This window comes from Diadema antillarum, unplaced genomic scaffold, assembly GCF_040938485.1.
Source record: "Diadema antillarum isolate AM-2024a unplaced genomic scaffold, OU_Dant_1.0 seq00002009_RagTag, whole genome shotgun sequence".
Classification (NCBI taxonomy): domain Eukaryota; kingdom Metazoa; phylum Echinodermata; class Echinoidea; order Diadematoida; family Diadematidae; genus Diadema; species Diadema antillarum.
In genome coordinates, this window is record NW_027272664.1 from 145477 (window position 1) to 165427 (window position 19951).

At 39.2% G+C, this 19951-nt stretch overlaps 1 protein-coding gene across 1 annotated transcript in view; it reads right to left on the reverse strand.

Annotated features, from left to right (window-relative positions):
* LOC139713591 (uncharacterized) overlaps positions 1 to 19075 on the reverse strand; it is a 76514-nt gene extending 57439 nt beyond the window's left edge. The window contains exons 1-4 of the mRNA XM_071625299.1: positions 18853 to 19075; positions 14908 to 14948; positions 13006 to 13921; positions 12224 to 12452 (exon numbers count right to left, since the gene is read on the reverse strand). Of these exons, the coding sequence (XP_071481400.1) occupies positions 12224 to 12452; positions 13006 to 13921; positions 14908 to 14910 (1148 nt within the window). The 5' untranslated portion in view covers positions 14911 to 14948; positions 18853 to 19075. The remainder of the gene's footprint in view (positions 1 to 12223; positions 12453 to 13005; positions 13922 to 14907; positions 14949 to 18852) is intronic.
* Between the last annotated feature and the right edge of the window lie 876 nt (positions 19076 to 19951).

A 19951-nucleotide genomic window follows, 5' to 3' on the forward strand; every position in this document is an offset into this window, starting at 1 on the left:
TGATATCGCATTTCATAGATGATTTCATAATTCTAATTCACTTTCAGGAATACAACAGCACATCAAAATCGTGAAGTTTTTTTTCAGTAATGATATTAAAAGACCTGCTAATTCCAGCTAATCAATGTTCATATCATATTTTATTTTTTTATTCTGGAGTGATGAAGTCAATTGATCTGCCAAAATTCTGAACTTGTGTAGTTTTCAAGTATTTTCAAATTCAATACTGAAAGCCAACATTCCTTCACTCATTGAATAAGATTGCATCATTAACAAAAAGAAAAATTGCATGACTATAAAACAGAATAACAAACAAGTCATATTCATATTCCTTTGTGGATTAAACTATTGATCCAGCAGGCTTCCTATCAGAGTTGTACTGATGAATTTTGAAGATTGAATGCCCGTTGTCATCTAATTCATAAATCAAAAGGTTCCTGTTTAGGCTTCCTTTAAATCATAATCTCTTCCTGCTTCTATTCAATGTACACAGCAGTTTCCTTCAAACACGAATCGCACAAGACAGATCAAATTGGTACTTTCCTTTTCGGTCAATGAAAGAAAAAGTCGAGATGATATAAACACGTCCTTCTCTTTTGGCAAATATCATGGAGAAACATCAAAAGGAAAACTGACAGATTTATGAAGCGAGGGGGTAAATATTAGCCTCCAAGAGCAGAAAATTGAGAGTGCTCAGAGTACAAATATAAATGAAAAATTGTGAAGCAAATGTACCAAATTCATACCATTCAATGTCATCGCATTTGGTTTGGAAGAGACTTTGACAATTCCGAATGCAAACTAGTGATGGTTGATGTGTTCAAACAGGACACAAAAAGTATACGTTTACTGGCAGACTTGTAAAAATAATCCATTCAAATATTACAAGACAGTAACATTACCAGCATTTATGAAGCTAACTTTTTGGCATCAAACTAGCACAAACCTGACACTATTCTAGTTCTAAACAAATGATGCTTCATGTTGCAGAGGCCGGATGTAAGATACTACTGGCTCTACTGGCAGGTTCTTTTACTTTCTTTTCTACATTCAATGGGAAATGTTGTAAAGAGCACAAATTTTGCAACCTCATTTTCATTGACGTATTTTGCCTAAAGTTATTTGAGACATTGACAGGGCCCCATTGTTTGCATTGTGAGGAAGGTTTCTCAAGGTAATGAACATCACTGTTCCATTTATCCACTATGAGGCTCAACTTTAAGAAATCTTTCAGGATCTTGCCAGAATCTGCCACATGCAACAAGTTTGAAGGTTGTCCTGTTTTTGTTGTTTTTCTTTCATACCTTCCATTTCCAAGAACCTAACAGAACGATACATAATGTACATTTACACGATACATCCACACTAGAGCTATGACATGCCACTGCCAACGATGGCATATTGTGGTTGTCGACATGCGTTCCTCAGTTACTACAAGTTATGACTATTTTAATACAAGGCAGCCTTTCTCATTTTTATGACAGGAAAACGTGTACTGAACATGACTTGAAAAAAAAAAATTATACAGTCATTGAGAAAAATGAGAAAAATATCAAAACTTTAAGATTTTCAAATGAAAGTTGTAATGAAGTTGAGGTAGTATTTGATAATCCTTTCTTTCTTTCTTCCTTTCTTTCTTTTTTTTTTTTGGGGGGGGGGGGGACAGAAAGGGGGTTGAAAGTGATTAGAAATGAAATGAGGAAACCCATCTGAAAACATGCAAGAAGGGGATTAGTCCTTTTCCCCCGCATTGAGGGGATCACTTTCACACATCGTTGTGTAATGACTGGGAGGAGATATCGAGTATCCCAGCGTCTACTTGCAGTGCAGTCTGCGACGACACGAGAGCGTGGCAGGCAAGCTGCCCACCGACAGATCTGCCGCGACCCGCACTAGCTGACTAATATTACCTCTAATTTGTTGCTTCCCCACTGCAGTTGTCAGCCTGTTAATTACATTGCACCGAGTATGACACCTTAGAAAGACCCCCCTCCCCTCCCCTTCCCACTATCACAAAAATTCTACCCCAAACCCCTTCCCTCCCTCTCTCATTACCCCCCCCCCCCCCATTATCACTGTGATTGATTTTATTATTGTGTCGGATCAAATTTGCACAGCGTCAAGGCCTGCTGTATCCAATGGTAATATGACGTGCGGAATCACGCTATCAGTTGACATATTACAAGAGTATATACATACATGCATAACTAGAGAGGGGCCGTCAAAGGCGGCAGACCCACGCCTAAGTACAAAGTCGGGGTAAACATAATGTGCATTCGGTCATCTACCAGAATTCGGCCACTTAATTGCCAGTGTGCTTTATCACCAGCCAGTGAGTTCTACCAAAGATCGTACACTTCAGTGTACGATCTTTGGTTCTACAGTCACATCACACGCAAATCACATAATTACACATACGGTATTAACACTCATTCACGTACAGGAAAGTCCTTAAGTCTCCTCCAAAAATCCATCGAAAATCCCAAATTCCACCGTCAAAAGTGCAGAATCGGAACTTTTCCAAGCGCGCGCGAATTAAGTCCAGTTTTAAGAGTATTGTCTACGCGACGGGTCGCGGAAAAAGTGCTAAAAATCGAGAAATACGCCGTTTTCTTGCGGGATATTTTGATTATAGCAAGCCGAGAGTGTGATGATATCAAAGGTCGTATGAGTGTACGATCTTTGATGGTATCCACAAAAGCAAAAAAGAAAAACAAAATTTACGTACCCCCTAGGCAATTACCCCTATGATTAGTGTCTACGGGAATTATTCAATGCAAGGGTTGAATGCAAATGTCTACTGCACCAGTATTCGGCCACCAACGAGCGCCGCAACGTCCCCGGTGCAATTTTGCACCAACAGTGTAGAGCGCGATGCATTTTCAGCGGCCTTGCACACGCATTGACATTGAGCACGCATATCGTGCAGTGTGACTGCGACCGAGCAAAATGCTCCTCCAACGAAAAAAACAATCAATGTTAATTTGAAAAATCATCAAATATCAAAGGTCGTATGAGTGTACGATCTTTGATGGTATCCACAAAAAGCAAAAAAGAAAAACAAAATTTACGTACCCCCTAGGCAATTACCCCTATGATTAGTGTCTACGGGAATTATTCAATGCAAGGGTTGAATGCACATGTCTACTGCACCAGTATTCGGCCACCAACGAGCGCCGCAACGTCCCCGGTGCAATTTTGCACCAACAGTGTAGAGCGCGATGCATTTTCAGCGGCCTTGCACACGCATTGACATTGAGCACGCATATCGTGCAGTGTGACTGCGACCGAGCAAAATGCTCCTCCAACGAAAAAAACAATCAATGTTAATTTGAAAAATCATCAAAATACGGGCCAGTTTGTGATGACGGAGAACGAACTTTCATAAATCTAGAAGGACATAGTCCCTCAAATAGGCCTAAACGTAAATTTCGGAATTCTTACGAACATTTGAGCAGCGAAGTCGGATCGTTGGGGAGTTTATGTCTTCGTATGGTAGCGGAAAATCGCAAAGTGAGAAACGGGAAATTTTCGGAATGGTCACTATACCATGGGGTCAAAACTTCAAGGTCACACAGAATTTGCAAGGGTCAACCGATTATCACCAAAATCTAATCGATTCTTTCCTGTCATTATCCAAACATTCCCTGAACATTTCGTGCAAATCCGTTTACCCGTTCTCTTGTTATCTTGTACACAAACAAACAAACAAACAAACAAACAAACAAACAAACATACAAACAAACAAACAAACAAACAAACAAACAAACAAACAAACAAACAAACAAACAAACAAACAAACAAACATACGGAACCCTTTACATAACCCCCTGCCGATTTTCATCGGCGTGGGTAACTACACATCTTGTACAAGAGTAAACATGAAAGACACGGCTATCACTCCTCAAATATCTCAATGATGAAATGAAGTGGAAGAGATCAATAAAAATGAAACTTTATCTTAGTCTACAATGTCTACAAAGTGTTGTTTCCTCACTTTCCTAACTCTAGGACTGGGAGATCACAATGCCATTTTATATAATGAATAACATCATGAGTTTTTTAATTCAGTTGAACTTGAAATGGGGCCCAACTGGTCCAGCATGGAGCTCTGGAGTTATATGCAGAATGTTGTTCCAAAATTTAGAAAAAACAACACACTTTGTGCCTTGTTCAATATTAATCACTGAAAAAAAACCCAACTTAAGACTACAAAATGGCTTGTCATATTTGTTCCAGTTCAAATGCAATTTATTTTCCCTTCTTACCATTCAGCTTAATAATCAGAAGTTCAGCCAAATATTTTATCTTCATAGAATTTATTTACCACAAAAAGTATTAAATAGATTCCTATATTGTCTCAATTTTCAAACAAATTCATCAATTATGTTATTCACTTTCATTCATGTTGGTTTGTTATCTGGATATTCTTGTCTCACAGATTGTTATCCTTCATCAACACTCAATCATAATTGTCAGCTTCCATAATGCTGAGTATCAGCAAATTAAAAGAAAAAATGCAAATATTGTCCTCTGAAGGTGAATATTAGTAGTAATACTCTCTATAAAAAAAAAAATCAAGTGAAAATGTTCACTCTTGAAGGAGTGAATAACAGAAAAGAGTAAATTTAGAGTGAAATAGGAGTGACCTTAGGGATCACTCCAAAATCTTTAAGTGATCCCTGAGGTCACTCTACAATGAGTGAAAATGAACATTTTCATTCAAAATTCACTCCAATTTCACTCTAAATTCACTCTTTTCTGTTATTCATTCATTCAAGAGTGGACATTTTCACTCGATTTTTTTAGAAAGTATGTTTCGCCGAAAGAAATATTTCCTGCAATAGCAATGTAAACTTTTTCACCACAAGCAAATTTGTCATCTACAGCATAGAAGAAAATACCAAGCAAATATAAAAACATTGATAATACGGGTAAAACAAAGTAATTTCCATCATATGTAATACTCCTTTAAAAGTTGTACTACTGATACTTTTCCTAGTATGATTAGTATCATTTCTGAACGAATGTGCAAGAATGTGCTTTTAATGAAGCAATTTTAGATTCAAATTAGGTGACATACATTATTGTACACTGTCATAAAGAATGTACTGTATGATATGACATTCTGCAGTGCGCCTGTAGCAAACAGTCCCTGTAATTCATTGACTATCTCTTTATTCCCCCCCCCCCCAAGATGGGATAAAGTACCTCTAAAACATGCGGCGCATGGCATGCATGCTCATGCGCAACATTATTCACATCAATCAGACTATGACACTATCCCTGCTCAAGGATTTGAGGGACTGCAGTAAACCCACATTATGGGGCCCCCTCATTGATAAAATAGCCTTATTGAAAAGATCCACAGTCTTGATTTAAGGAGATCTGAAATCTCTGACTGCCCAGGCAAAACTACTAAAACCCACTGTACGGATGTACAAAGTTTATATGCATGATGTATGTATTATTTCAATATAAAAAAAATAGAGAACTGTATTTTATATGACTTCTATAATGATAAGAGTTGATAATCATATAGCATGATAATTGCTATCATTATCATTATTATCAATAGAGTAATAATAATCATTATGAACACTGGTATCATTATCATTACCATTACTATTCATTTTTGTTATTTCCATTGCTGTTGTTGTTGAGCTAGTGATAACAGTGACTTGTGACAATTAAGGCCCAATCAGAAAAGAATAAGAGTTTAACAAACAAGTAAAAACTGCCATATCATACCATCTCATCCATGCTGGTAACACTTTCTGGATTGTCAGTAACAGTGATTTTGATTTTAGTATTTATGATTCAAATTGTTTGGCCATCTTCTAGTCACTGCAAGCAAAATATCGATAAAAAAATGGCATGGCTTCCCTATCATGCACTGAATTTGTACACTACAAGCATCTTGGCAACTATGAATTGCAAAGAATGATGAAGGAAGGTAAGAACTCATGTTTTCCAGGTCATTCACAAACAGTTCATTTAGAAGGAAAAGTACGAAACTTAACAAATATTCCTTTTAGATGCGTAACGCTGCACTTGACATCTATATTGGGAGTTACATATTCCCAAAGAGATTATATTTCCCCCGGAGCACAAAGTTCTGAGGGAAAATAATGTCACGACGGGGAAAACGTAACTCCCAACAGACTGTTGAGCAGTCAAATGTACAATGATAGACAGGGCAATGTATACATGGTCTACATAGATGCATATCATTCAAATTCTTGAATTATACTACACGACATATTGTCACTGCTCGCAATCTTTTACAACAATTTTGATCCTCGCTGCATTAGTCAGATGTGATTGTGCATGACCAATCACTGACCATCGTTTACAAAAAAAAAATTAATGTATACTTTATATCAAAGGCACAATTTACCGTTTGCAGATGAAACAAAAACCCAGCATTAGTGCTTTAAAATAGTTCTAAAATGTGAGTTCAGGATAGAAACAACCACTGTAAAAATTTGAATCCATATTTAATCAATGTTAAGTATTGTTAAATAGACAAAATATGAACAATAGTTACAATAAAAATGTTGCCAGACTAAACCGTCTACAGTTATGGTTTAGTAAGAAAAATACTGATATCTCCTTATACTTCATGATTTATTGCAAAAATTTTATATGGTAGGATGTTTTGTGATACAACAGACCTACACATATGCATCAAATGTGCTATCTTGAACTTTTTAATACTGCTCCCAAAGGTAAACAGGACCTTTAAAATACAAATATCGATACAATGTACATGTGTATGTATTATACGCATGCATTCTGAGGGTCTCTGAGATCATACAGAACTTATCCACTTAACCATGTATCAGTTTCAATGGCATATTGAATGGTCTACCCATATCACAATGCTTAAACATGTATATCAATTTACTGATATTGTAATACCAATGTAATATGATAGGGAATTCCCGATAATACCGATCCCTCCCTCTCCCTCAATGACACCTTCTCTCTGGCATGTCTTATCGATGTGGTTTGAATTACTGTAAAACACGATACATTCACGGCATGAAATTTTCACAAATTGGAGTGGATGGCCTTTTTTGCGGCATGAAATTTTCACTAATTACCACTGGCATTCAATGCATATAGTGTAGGTAAGAACTTCCACGTGCGTTATAATTTTGCGAATCATGGCTCTTGCGAAATTTGCGAAATTAAAATGTACGCGAACATTCCAAATTTTACAGTAACATGCTTCATCCGTTATTCCCAAGACTATTAGACAGTTTAGGACCCAGACAATCCTTACAAGAAATCCTGGATGTCTCTATCCTGTTGACCCCCTCAACATGTAGCTACAGAAACAAGTCCCGGTACTCACATTGAACTTCCCCTTGTTTTTTATTTTTCCTTCTCCTCCTCTTTTCCTGTTTTCTTTGTCTTTTATTTCTTCATATTGGTTTCCTCTTCTCTTCTTCCTCCTCCTTTTTCTTTTCATCCTTTTTCCTTCTTTGCTTCAAGTATGATTTTTTTTCCATTCTACCTATCTTTCTCCAGTTCTCTGACTGCACTCTTTCTCACCCCGCGTTCACATTAGTCCCCGCAACGTGGGGAAAGTCCCGAGCTGTGGGACTTTCTCCTCGAAAACCATAATGTGAATGCTCGCTGGGACTTGTCCCCTCGTCCCCGCGAAGCAAGTCGGGTACGGGGACAAGATTTGGAGGGGAGAGTGACCTTGGGGCGAAATTGATAGCGTCCAGCTGTGGTCATCAAATGGGCGCATGCGCTATGCCTGGTTTCAAGTGGCAGAGCTCGCTCCAAGCCCCAAAATGCCCCCGCAGCTAGGGGACAGATGAGATACCAGTGTGAACGGTCAGTCGTAAAATAGATAAGATCTCTTGTGGCTGTCCCCGCGTCACGGGGACCAATGTGAACGCGGGGTATAACACACACACACACACACACACACACACACACACACACATACATCCATACATTCAACATCCATTCAAAATCCATTCAACTGCATGATGGAACTCAATCATGCTGTATCAATCCTTTCTTCAAACTTGTTGTACAGCATGAAAATCGTAGTACACACTATATACAGGGAGGTCCCACCTCCCTGAGTGTGAATACCAACAGTGCTGTTATACTTGAAACAAGTACAGGCAAGCAATCCCCATCATGGACAGTTGGGGAACTGCAACTGTGACTATGCAGCACAGTTGAATACAGACCCCGGGCCATTGTATTCAGTAAATCAAGGTGACCTTTTCCAAACAACATAATGGGGAAACACGGGTGACAAAGATCAATGGGCAATGGTGCATGAATGGGGTGCATCGCACGCATTACATCAGCACTGTCACAACGTGGGTCGGGGCGGAGAGTACATGAAGAAGGGAAATCCCCCAAACTTTGCCGGTCTGCCAGGCATGGATGCCCTCTTGTCTCGCAAAGTCCGTACGTACCCAAGATGTCTGGCAGTGGCTTTTAAAAGCAAAAATAGCGAGGTGTCTCAATCTATGCACTGCAAACAGAAGTCTCCCCCACCCCCCATTCCCATTCATTCACTGCCACAGATTGCTCCGTGAAGGAATTTCCTCTTCTGTACATTCTCCCGAATGTTTTCTTTCCCTTCCGAACCCCCTAACATGCAATGAGTGAGCTTACGAATGTAATCGAGCCAAAAAAGTCTCACAATCAAATGTGCGGTTTGTTTCTCTTTTCAGTGATGAATAGAGTTCTATAAGCAATACCAGTAGCCTTTCCCAGGGAATTGAAAGTAGTTTTGTATACCAGTATCTATGTACATATACATACACACATACATACATGTACATACATATTAAAAGAAGGCAAACAGCATACATACACACCTGTACATACAACCTTGTTCAACATGCATGTATATGTGCACAACATGAATACTCATACATACACACACAAACATGTACACACACGACATACAAAGATACACGACATACAAAGATTAATCATTCAAAGAAAGTTCAAAACACATGGTAAATGGTATCCTTAAAAACACACTACATAGCGTAAAGCTTGACCTGTTGTTCAGTTTTGAAGTAGACTTGTGTAGCTTACATGACTCTTGCATGCATACATGAGAATTGCATCTAAAAGGTACCGTATATAAAATGATTGTATAACATATGTCAGGGCTCCACACTAACATTTATTTTTGGTGGCTCGATCATTGATTTTTATTTTTTGGTGGCCCGAAAGTAATTTCTGGTGGCCCGGAAAAAAAAGTCAAGGAAAACATTAGAAAAACTAAATCGATCCTACTAAACATAGAAAAATGAATATGAAGTATTATCCGACATTTATTTTAGTATCATACAGAGTCGAATATTACCGTTATTCATTTCCAAAATTAAAAGCAAACATCTGACATTTATGTTAGCATCTTATGGAGCCGATTGTTACCGCTGTTCATTACCAAAAGTACAGGCAAACATGATATCCGACTTTTTTCTGAAATTTTGGTGGCCCGATGTGCGTTTTTGGTGGCCACCGTTAGTGTCGAGCCCTGCATATGTAATATCAATTCACTGAAAAGGTTGGGAGTTTGCAGTACAGCTGTAGTGTGGAGTGTCATTTAAATGCTGTCAAGATTCCAAAGAGTGATAATTGTTTTTTTCACTGTAAACATGTTTAGAAATGAATTTCAGACACAGATTTTGAACAAGTTCGTCTGAAAGTCTGAAACCCCTCTTTGTCTTTATAATCCAAGGTATGGGGGGGGGGGGAGGCAATACTAAAAATCTATTTAGGGAAAGCAAAAGTCAAACACTCCATCATGTGACAGACTAGAATAACTCTACACTTTGTCATATCTTTGTCTGGATCACACTGTCCTTTAATGTGCCCTGCAATGAAAATAACTTTTGTTTGGATAACAAATCAAACAGCTTTTTGATTAACATGGTATGAAAACAAGTGCTCTTTACTTACAAAGGTCAGTTTGAACACTCTAGTTGCATATTATATATATTCAACATTTGGTAAGAATGTTGTCAACAAAATGACTTCTGTCTTCAAAAATATCACAACACTCTTCTAGGCTCTGGATATAAGTCGTGATTTTCAAGGTAGAAATGGCATTTCAAGCATTTTTTGGAGGATACTTCAAAACACTCTTCCCTAACCAATGATCATCTGCATTTATAATGTAATCATAAGGAAGTATCGCGACACGAGATTCATAAATGTCAGAAACCAATCACGGCAATCAAAACAAAGACACTCACGAGGCTAACTTCCGAAAGAAAATGTTATGATGGTAATCCAGAAGCCAAAAGAAATAGTATCTACATACTCCATGTACATATATGTACATGTATGGATACTGTACATTCATTCTAGGAGACTCTGACTTTTCTATTTTAGTTCCTGTTGGCTCAGTACCAACCCAACATTATTTTAAGGCTACTGTATGCGCTATATATTCCGCAGGCATAATATTTTGCCAACTGGGACATTACATCCAAAGGACAAAAAAATCCTCAAGTGGGTGACTTTGGGATCAAGACCCACAGCGAAGGAATGACAAATTAGTATGACCGATTTTCAAGAGAAACCTTATAATTTCCCTCCTGTGCAATTCATTTCACTGGATTTTGTTTTTCACATGGGGCAGTATTTTTGTGAGTTGGTAATTTGCTTGTAAATACAAGTAACTCCTAAACTTTGTGAGAAATGTTATGCATGAACTGTGATGTACAACATAGGTATAGTTTGTCACATGTTCCTCGAGACCAAATTTAATGACCTGTTACCATGGAGACATAAGGTACAGATTATCCTGGTACACATAAACTGTGTATCAGGTAGACCCCCCCCCCTCCCCCCCCCCCCCAAAAAAAAAAAAAAAAAATCCTACACTATTTCATCATGTCCATATCTTACCATGCCATGCACAGTTAAACACTTCATCTTTGATGGTGCAACACTTCCCCAAATATGACAATGATATTCAATGACATAACATCACGCCATAAATGCCATCATGCCATAAATACCGCATTTACCCATCGCCAGTGCTTTTTTTTCTCTCTCTCTCTCTTCTTAAATTGTCAACAGGACTGGTCTCAAAATGGGGGCTGCAGTCAATATCCAGTAACAGCTAGATTTGTGTCCATAAAAGGAGTCTGTGTCTATTAAGGGAGATCATCCTAGTGGTAACACTGCTTGGCAGCAGCAATAGTGCACATGATAGCATCCAAGAGCAAGTCAGGTGGTACATCACATAACAGCCCTAAAGTTTAGTACCTTCCAAGGTCAAGTCACTTCCCCCCTCTCTGCTGAGCTCCTGTGCACTACTCATGGTCATATTAGCTGACATTCAGCTAAAATATTTTATAAACTCTGAATATAATGATTCCGGGACCTTTGCATGTAACTCTTTTGTCAAACAAAGTCTATATACTCTTTTTTTAAAACATGTGGACAGAAGCTCGAGTGTGGTTGACACAGGTAATAAGCAAATATGGTGTCCAAGGTGAATACTTTGCAAAATCTTATTAACTAATGTTAGAACTTGAAGACTTCAGAAGTTCCACTAAAGGTTTCTGGTTTAACAGGTGGTAGATAGTGCGCTCAGTGATTATACCAAAGGAAATGGATTACCTGATGGGCCTCTGCATTAACACAATCTTCTCCATGTATGCTTTGGTATTTTTTAGGAACTTCACAATTTCAAAAGACACCATCAATAAGGGAATCCACTGTCCTCGCACAGTGCTTTAGAAACATCAGCCTCTAAAGCCTGCTACTACTGTATCGGGTGACATGTTGTTCAGTTGCAAGCTGCAACTGACAACTAGCAGAATAATCTGGGACTACTTCTGGACAAGTTCCAGGTGCTCCACATTGTGAAAGTGTATACATCGAGAAATGTTTTTGTCTACAGCATGAAACAGAATTACTTGCATTTAAGCTTAAAAAAAATTATGATAAAAGCATCTACACACCGGCAGCTTCAAAACACAAAAGTAACACAAACAAGGCACACAACAACGCTGCACACTGGCACTGGTCCAATGGTCCCTGACTTGTAAAAATCACTATCGGACCAGTAACTTTTTCAGGAATGGACCAGTAAAAAACTGAAAAACTAAGTACCTACTGGTCCAACAGACAGGTCGCGCCAGTATAAAAAATGGGTTAGCATGCAGCCCTGCATACAATGTGGAAATTAGATGCAAGTACTCACATGAGAGAGATCGGGCGTCGCCTTGTGACTGGTAGTGGTGGTGGTGGTGGGTTACCCTCCACATCGTCGTAGATTTCTCCTGAATCCTCTGCCTCCTCCGCCACAGGAACCGGTGGACTGGGGCGGGGCTTGGCGCCACCAACACCAATGGGAATGGAGGGCCTGGCAGGAAGACTGGGAGGGGGCGGAGACTGTAAACCGGGCTTTGGTGGTCTGTGGGGTGCTGATGCTGCAACAAGAGAAAATATTACAACTCCAGTTTAAAGAGTACATTGTAATTGCAGAAAGCCATGAAGTAATGACCAATTGATGCACTGGTTAAGACACTAAGCACTCAGCCATAAGGTCATCAGTTCAACACCGACAAGAGATAGCATGACACCCAAGAGTGAGGTTGTGTCGTCATGATACACATCCTTGAGTTCAAACAGCTTTTGTTGGACATCGGTCAGAAGATAAGGGTCCATGCATCATTTGAATAGTTCACTTGTCAAGTCTTCTGTTTGATATCTATGAGGACACATGTCAAAAGATTCTTTCCTGCCTGTACTCATGAAAAGAATTTTGGAACGAGTGCATGTAACAACCATACCACCACTTTTACACAGTGCATCATGTGACTCTGAAATATATTAGAGAACATCTTTGATAGTTATGAAAAACAAAAGAGAGAAAATGCCAACACTAGCATTATATGCCCGAGTTGCTCCTTCACTCCAATTTAATGCAGCCTACAAAGACCAGTATGACAGCCACAAGTGGATATCAAGAGATGGACTCACATTTGGAAGATGTAAATCTTGCAAGAGACACATTCGGTGGTTTGGCTGGTTTCCGTGGGGCGGGTCCAATTGCCATTAGAGGAGGCAGCGGTTGGAGTGATGGTTTTGAATGTAGAACTTTGTTTGTGTGCAGGAAGGATGTCCTCCTAGGGGGCATGTCTGGTATAGAGGAGGCTGAGGAGTTCTCTGAGTCTGACACAGGTGGGGGAGGGTCCTCCGCCCCGACCCCATTCCTCCAGTGACTGTTCCTTGAGTCTTCACCGGATAATCGTTGCGAATTGAGGAAGCTTGGCTTTGGCGAGGGTGACGGCGACGTTGATACTTGCTCATCCTTGTGGAGGCTGTCCTTTCTCGAAGGAGGTGGAGGGCGTGGCTTTTTGTCCTTTGGACTGGGGACAGGAGGGGTTCGGTCTGTGTTGGGGACCGATTCCGAAGAGGGGGATGGGTGCAGTGCAGAATGGGGCTTGGGTGGCTTAGAGGGGGTTGTGGTGAAAGAAGGGGACTGTGGAACAGGTGAGGAGGATGAGGAAGTTAGTGCAGTGGAGGAATCCCCCCTTGGCAGAACACCGGGCTTTGGTTTTGGCTTGGGAAAAGGCTTGTTCACAAATGCCGGCGTCTCTGTAGACGGTTTCTCATTTGGAATTCGCGGTACGGGGGACTTCTTTAACTTCACTGTCGCGATCTCGTTGATGTTCAATTGAGGGGGCTGAGGGCCCCATGGCTTTGGACCTGGCTTGCCCAGTTGCGCCGCAGATGGGGACTTTATTCCATTCGACGCTGCACTGTCCTTGCCAATGGCACTTGGTTTGGCCAACACGCTCGGCTTTGTCCCCACCCGGGGCCGCGGCCCAACTCCAATCTGGGGTCCATTCCCTTGGTTGAATTTTGCGAGTATGTCCTTTACTGACCCGTCAGTCTGGAATTAAGGTACAGAGGATTAAAAGACTTCAGGGTTAAACACTTTATACCTGTTAAAATATAATAAAGAAATAAATCTCTGTTTCAATGATGTGACATATTATGAAAGAAATTATATGAAATTTATCCATATTTCCTCTCTCTTCCCACACAGAAATTATGATATCTTTCCCAAAGTTTTGTGCATGAGGTATGTAGTCTTACAAACTATGATCATCATCATCACCACAATAAATCTTCCCTATTTTGCCAACAATGCACAAAAATGGCCACATCCTATCAGGTGTATTCTGTGATTACCATATTTGAATGATATAAGCTTTGCAGTGGTTCAGAATAGCCTTTAATAAATGGCACTGATCAATGACTGCGGTTTAGACTATTAAGATAACAAATAAGCTGACACAGCTACAATACCATTTTTCATAAAAGCTAGATGTTGAACAACAAAAGATTTAAGACAGTAATTGATAGCCAACAACAGACTAAATTGTTGATTTGCAGTTATCTATCTATTCCAATCTCTTCAAACATGCATGGGTATCCATGAAAAACATGATCATAACGTTATTAGAATATTTATTCTCATTTCAGAGTTAAATTAATATTCTTGTCACAAATTCATTCAGAATAAGCACATCCTCCTCCCCCCAAAGAAAAAAAAATATCCTCTCCTCTTATCACATCAAGGCAATCTTGTTCATAAATGCTCGAACATGAAGTATGTTTTATCTTCTGTACATAGAATGTAAGGATAGAAACACAGCATGGTAGTTTGAGGCCAATTTACAAGGAGATTTTATAAAGAAATGTCAACTACACTTTGAAAAAAAATGCTACCCAGAGGCCCTCTATACATAGTTGAGTTTTGAATCAAACTTTGATGACCTGAAAATAAGAACCATCTCCTCCCCCCCCCCCCCCAAAAAAAAAGAGAGAGAAAACAATGAAGATAAGACAAGGTGACTTGGAGGAGATACTCACCATTATTCATCACTGGTGTTAAACATCTGAAATACAGATTCCTGAGAGGGGGTATAAATGAGACAATAACACCACTGATTACTGCATTATCATGATGTGCCTACAACTTGAATAAAATCCACACCACTTGGCTGAATCTTGATAGAACTGTAATATGAACTGGCAAATCTGTCAACGTAGCTCTCTTGAAACAGTATCTATAAGGGCTTTTTACACTTGCAAAGTTTTGCTTAGTCCCGTACCAATGGTGGGGCTGGGGGGGGGGGGGGGGGGGGGGGCTTAGCCCCACCGTTGGTACCGGACTTTCCTTAGCCCACTTTCTGTTTACACTCGTTTTTTGCCAAAGTGGGCTAGCCCCACCGACAGTCCCGTACTATCTGGCCCTGCAAAATAGCAGGGTTAGCACCGCAATTGTGGTGCCAAGCAAACGAGTGTAAACAGAACGAAAAAATAATACGGGGCTAAGCGACGGAGATGAAGTCCGACCCCCACTGACCAATCAGAAAAATGAGATAATCAAGTGCTGCCAGTGCGTGCATGTACGTGTACAGTGCACAGCGTAATCATGAATATGCATACATGTGGTTTGGAAGGTACCGGACTAAGAAATATGAGTGTTATGTGTTAAAAAGGTAAATTTTCTCCTTAGCCCCGGACAAGAGCTTAATACGGGACTTATTGGCGAGTGTAAAAGGCTGAAAAAATTGGTACAGGACTAATGATAGTCCTGGGTCAGAGAAAGTACGGGGTTAAGAAACACAAGTGTAAAAAGGGCTATAATGCACTTTACTTAGCCGTAATGATATAACCCTTCAGCATCAAGATATTCTTGCAAAGTCAAATTCTTGTCACCGTTAAAAAAAAGCTTTTTTTGCACAGGTTTTAGTGAAAATAGTCAGGTATCCATCGAGATAACATACAATTGTATGAACCAGGCAAAGACACAAACACACACAAGCTGCACTTCATATCCAAATATTTGTGCAAAGACACACCAAAGAGGGCGGGCTTGGTTTGGTAAGCAATTTTTGGGAGGGGCAGCTGCAGCAAGTTCAGGAACCAGAGGGTCAAGAATATCACATTGTTGCTGAATTGCAAATTGATGTCACAGGAAGAAAAGAAATTGTTACAAGATGCGCAAGGGTCTAGCGTCAGTTAAATTACTATCTCGTATTTTGATGGGATTGTATGTTGCAGGAAACTGCATCCAAAGTAGTATATCAGATCAAGGCAAAATGTGGGTGACACATAAACATTGTTTATTCCTCCCCCCCCCCCCCATACACATACATACACACACACACACACACACACACACACACACATACCCTCTCTCAACTTATGCCCCTATATGACGATTTAAATGCAATCATTTTCCATTGCTGAGTTTATTTTTCTTTGGGTGAGGGAGGGAGGTACTGATAATTTAGGGGCTAAAGTGGGTTAAATGCTTGACTACTTTAATCAATACATTGTGTGCCACAAGTAAGAGAGGTGTGGTGGACTGGGTACTGAGCCATGGCTCTTAAAATCCCAAACAAAACATACACAACACAAGCAAATATTTAAGAACCCTCATTGGAACATTGTAATTTTTTTTCTTTCAATATTCATGTTCTATTTTCAAGGACAAATTAGTTTGAAAAGAGGTGAGGCATTTGTGTTCACATACAAAAGATGGAAAGAAGCCAAAAATACTACATAAATTTAATGGTGGTAAACACAGGTTCCACATTCAATGCAGTCATGTACTGTATATAGTAGAGTGGATACCTGGTCGATTTGGAGGGATCTAGTTTTGTTGTTGCTACTGTTTGTTTTTCATCTATTTGTTTATGCATCACGATTATTCAGGAAATAGTCAATTTCTGGTGAAATTACACGACGATGGATCATTAATGAATACTGGCAAAATCTGACAGAACACCATTTCATAATAACCTAGTAGCTCTCGACTGCCTGTCACTACCGCACTTAATAGATTCAACAGCCTGCTGTCATTTTTTGGCAAACATTTTATAGGTCTGGCAGTGAGCACTGGTTCAACATGGCTGGATTTCCATTTCCCATAACAGGAGATTGCATAATTTCTCTATAGATCTGCACTGTAAATGGAGAATATTGAGCTAAGAAATAAGCTGACCATACTGAGGACAAATCTGACCTTTGATATATCTTTTTTTTTTCTCCTTCCTTGATAAATTTTAATGATAAATCCCTGGATCACAAAGAGATGTTCAGGATCTACAATGTATGCACTATGTGGACTGTAAGATTTTTTTTTACCCTTTGGCTGTACTCACTTCAAAACACAGCGCTTCTAGTAATAAGCATTAATACAGTACCGGTATTATATGTACAGTGTATCATGAGGTACACTTAGGTCTTCAAAATGCTTATAAAATATGATTCATGTGTATCATCAAATTCCTAATAATACATAATCATGTCTGTTTGATGTAATATTTGTTCATTAAATGCATTTCTGTATTCTATTATCTTTTTTCTTGTTTATTAATAGTTTATCAATATCATGAAGATACCTTGATTCATTATAGTTTATCAATATTCTATATTTCAAGGCAAACTTGACTGCAAACACTTTGAGTAAAGATTTTTTTTTTTTAAATTGAAACAGAAATAAAAAGCTACTATCATCCATAAGGCGAATAGCAATGATCGAACCTGTGGAATCCAGAACGTGTACAATTGTTTCGTTGCCATACACTATGAACACATAATAACCATCTGGAAAATAACAACACTTGCCCTACTGATCAATATCTTACCTTCAAAGATGTCTACCTGTAAAAAAAACTCATAATTTTCTAAGCTGCTCTGGGTCTGCAAAATAGTGGAATGTTTTTTTGATAATCACATTCGGATGACTTGACAACCATTTAAGCTGGTATCAATATTACTAGTCACTACTAAGACTATACTTACTACTACTACTACCTCTACTGATGAAGCAATTGAGAGATGATGACAATGATTGTCTGTAGTAACTGCTAACCAAAAATACAACAACATGTAACAGTTTTGATTTCTACACTGATGATAATTCCACTGAAATGTATTCTGATCTTAAGAGAACAAAACCCAGACCTGTATGTGCTGACATCCACAAAGTAAACGCTAATTAATACCTGGTACAGACATCACCATTTCCATTGAATACAAAACCCTTGGTTGGTTGAAGTGAAAGACTTCCATAATATTCAATAGACAGGAATACAGTTTGTACACAAGACAAACTCGCAACAAAATACAGCTAATTCTGGTTTAGGCAAATGATTTGGCGATTGACTTTGCCATTGCATTGATAATATTAATAGAATGCAGAAGTTATATCAACATGACGCAATCATGAAACTCAACTTTCACATCACAGACAAAAAGTTTGTTCAAGTTTATTATGCAGATAAAGTTCAAGAATATGTCGATATGAATTTGTATACAATAGGGCCAGTTCTCTTTCCACCTCTCCGCTTCAATGACCATTCAAGTTACAACCCTGGGCTGGCCTGCCCAACTGTGTAAAATACAAACAAACAAACACACACCAAAAACATAAACAAAACAAAAACAAAGGGCCTACCTACAGTACTATAAGCATAGCTACACACAACTATCAATTTCATCACAAAACACACCAAAAATCGAGCTCATTTAATACAGTGCACAGGCGGTTTTCAGACATGTTTACACAGGGGCCTGAAACAGCAGCAACCCAGCCTTATTAGCTTTATATGGGTCTATCAGTCTACACAAGATAGCTTCTGGGATTTTTACACTCGTTGCTTTCGCACCGTTCAGTGTTTACAACACTCCTATAAACTCACTCACATTGAGCTGGCGAAGTTACGGCCTATTTGAAGAAGCGAACAACACGGGGAAGTTGCGGGGGCAATCATTCCCGTGCGGTACATCATGTTGACTTACCTCGGATTCGCAGTCTAAACCCACCATGAAATTGACCGCCTCGTTATCGCTGCTTATTTCTGGCAAGAAAACGAACTAGCTGCAAATATCAATTCTAAACATTTCAATCCTTGAATCAGTACTGTAGTTTTGACAATGACAGAGCACAGCAGCCATTTGAGTTAAATTCCAAGCTAGTGTTGTCCGACAGCACGGCATGCAGCGAGGGCCTTCGATATACGATATAGAACAATGCCTACTCAATGTTTAGCAAGTTAGTTGCGGACGGACCACTTTGAAAAGTTTTGGAGATCGAATAAAATTGCGTCTACTTCCTGGTTCGCTCGAGCAGCACTTTGCGAAGGATGCGTGCACACTCGACGCAATTCCGCTCCGATCACGTGCGCCTCCTAGCTATCTCGCCATACAACTTCCGAGCTGTCGCACCGTGCTTGTTTACGAGGTGTGAACATACCATCCTTGTCGTTACTGACATACCTGACTGTAGGTGACAAAATATCAACGCATGGGACAATTAAATTTTGATCGATCATCCGCATTAACTTAATAAGGTTTCAGATGTGAAGTATAAAGTCCGATATTTACAATCATAATGAATATGATTATACACGTAAATAATAATCATATCAATTTCGTACTACACTTAATAATACATTAATTTCCCCTTGAGGAGGCCTCTATTTTTATTAGAACGTTGTAGATTTTGTCGAATGATTTCATTTGTACAAAAGGTGAAATAAAACAAAACAGAGATTGAAACTGAAACATAAATTCCGTAATGATATTTCTAGAATTGATGATGTCATACTGAGCTATTCTACCCAACCCTCTTAGACTCTGCATGTGCACTTTGAACGCATCAACGGCCCATTCATGCTCTATTAAAGTGATGACCTTTGTATAGCGTTTTGCATTCTTATTTGGTGTCCGGCTTAAAGGGCCTGACTTTATATTTCACTTCAGAGTATCAAAATGTCGTCAGTTGCATTCTTTATAAATTTTCTGCACGTTTCTGAGGTTATGCGTCATATGAGTGATCTCTAGCAAAAGTGTAATTATTATCCACATATAAATGATGACAATTATCTCGACGTGACGT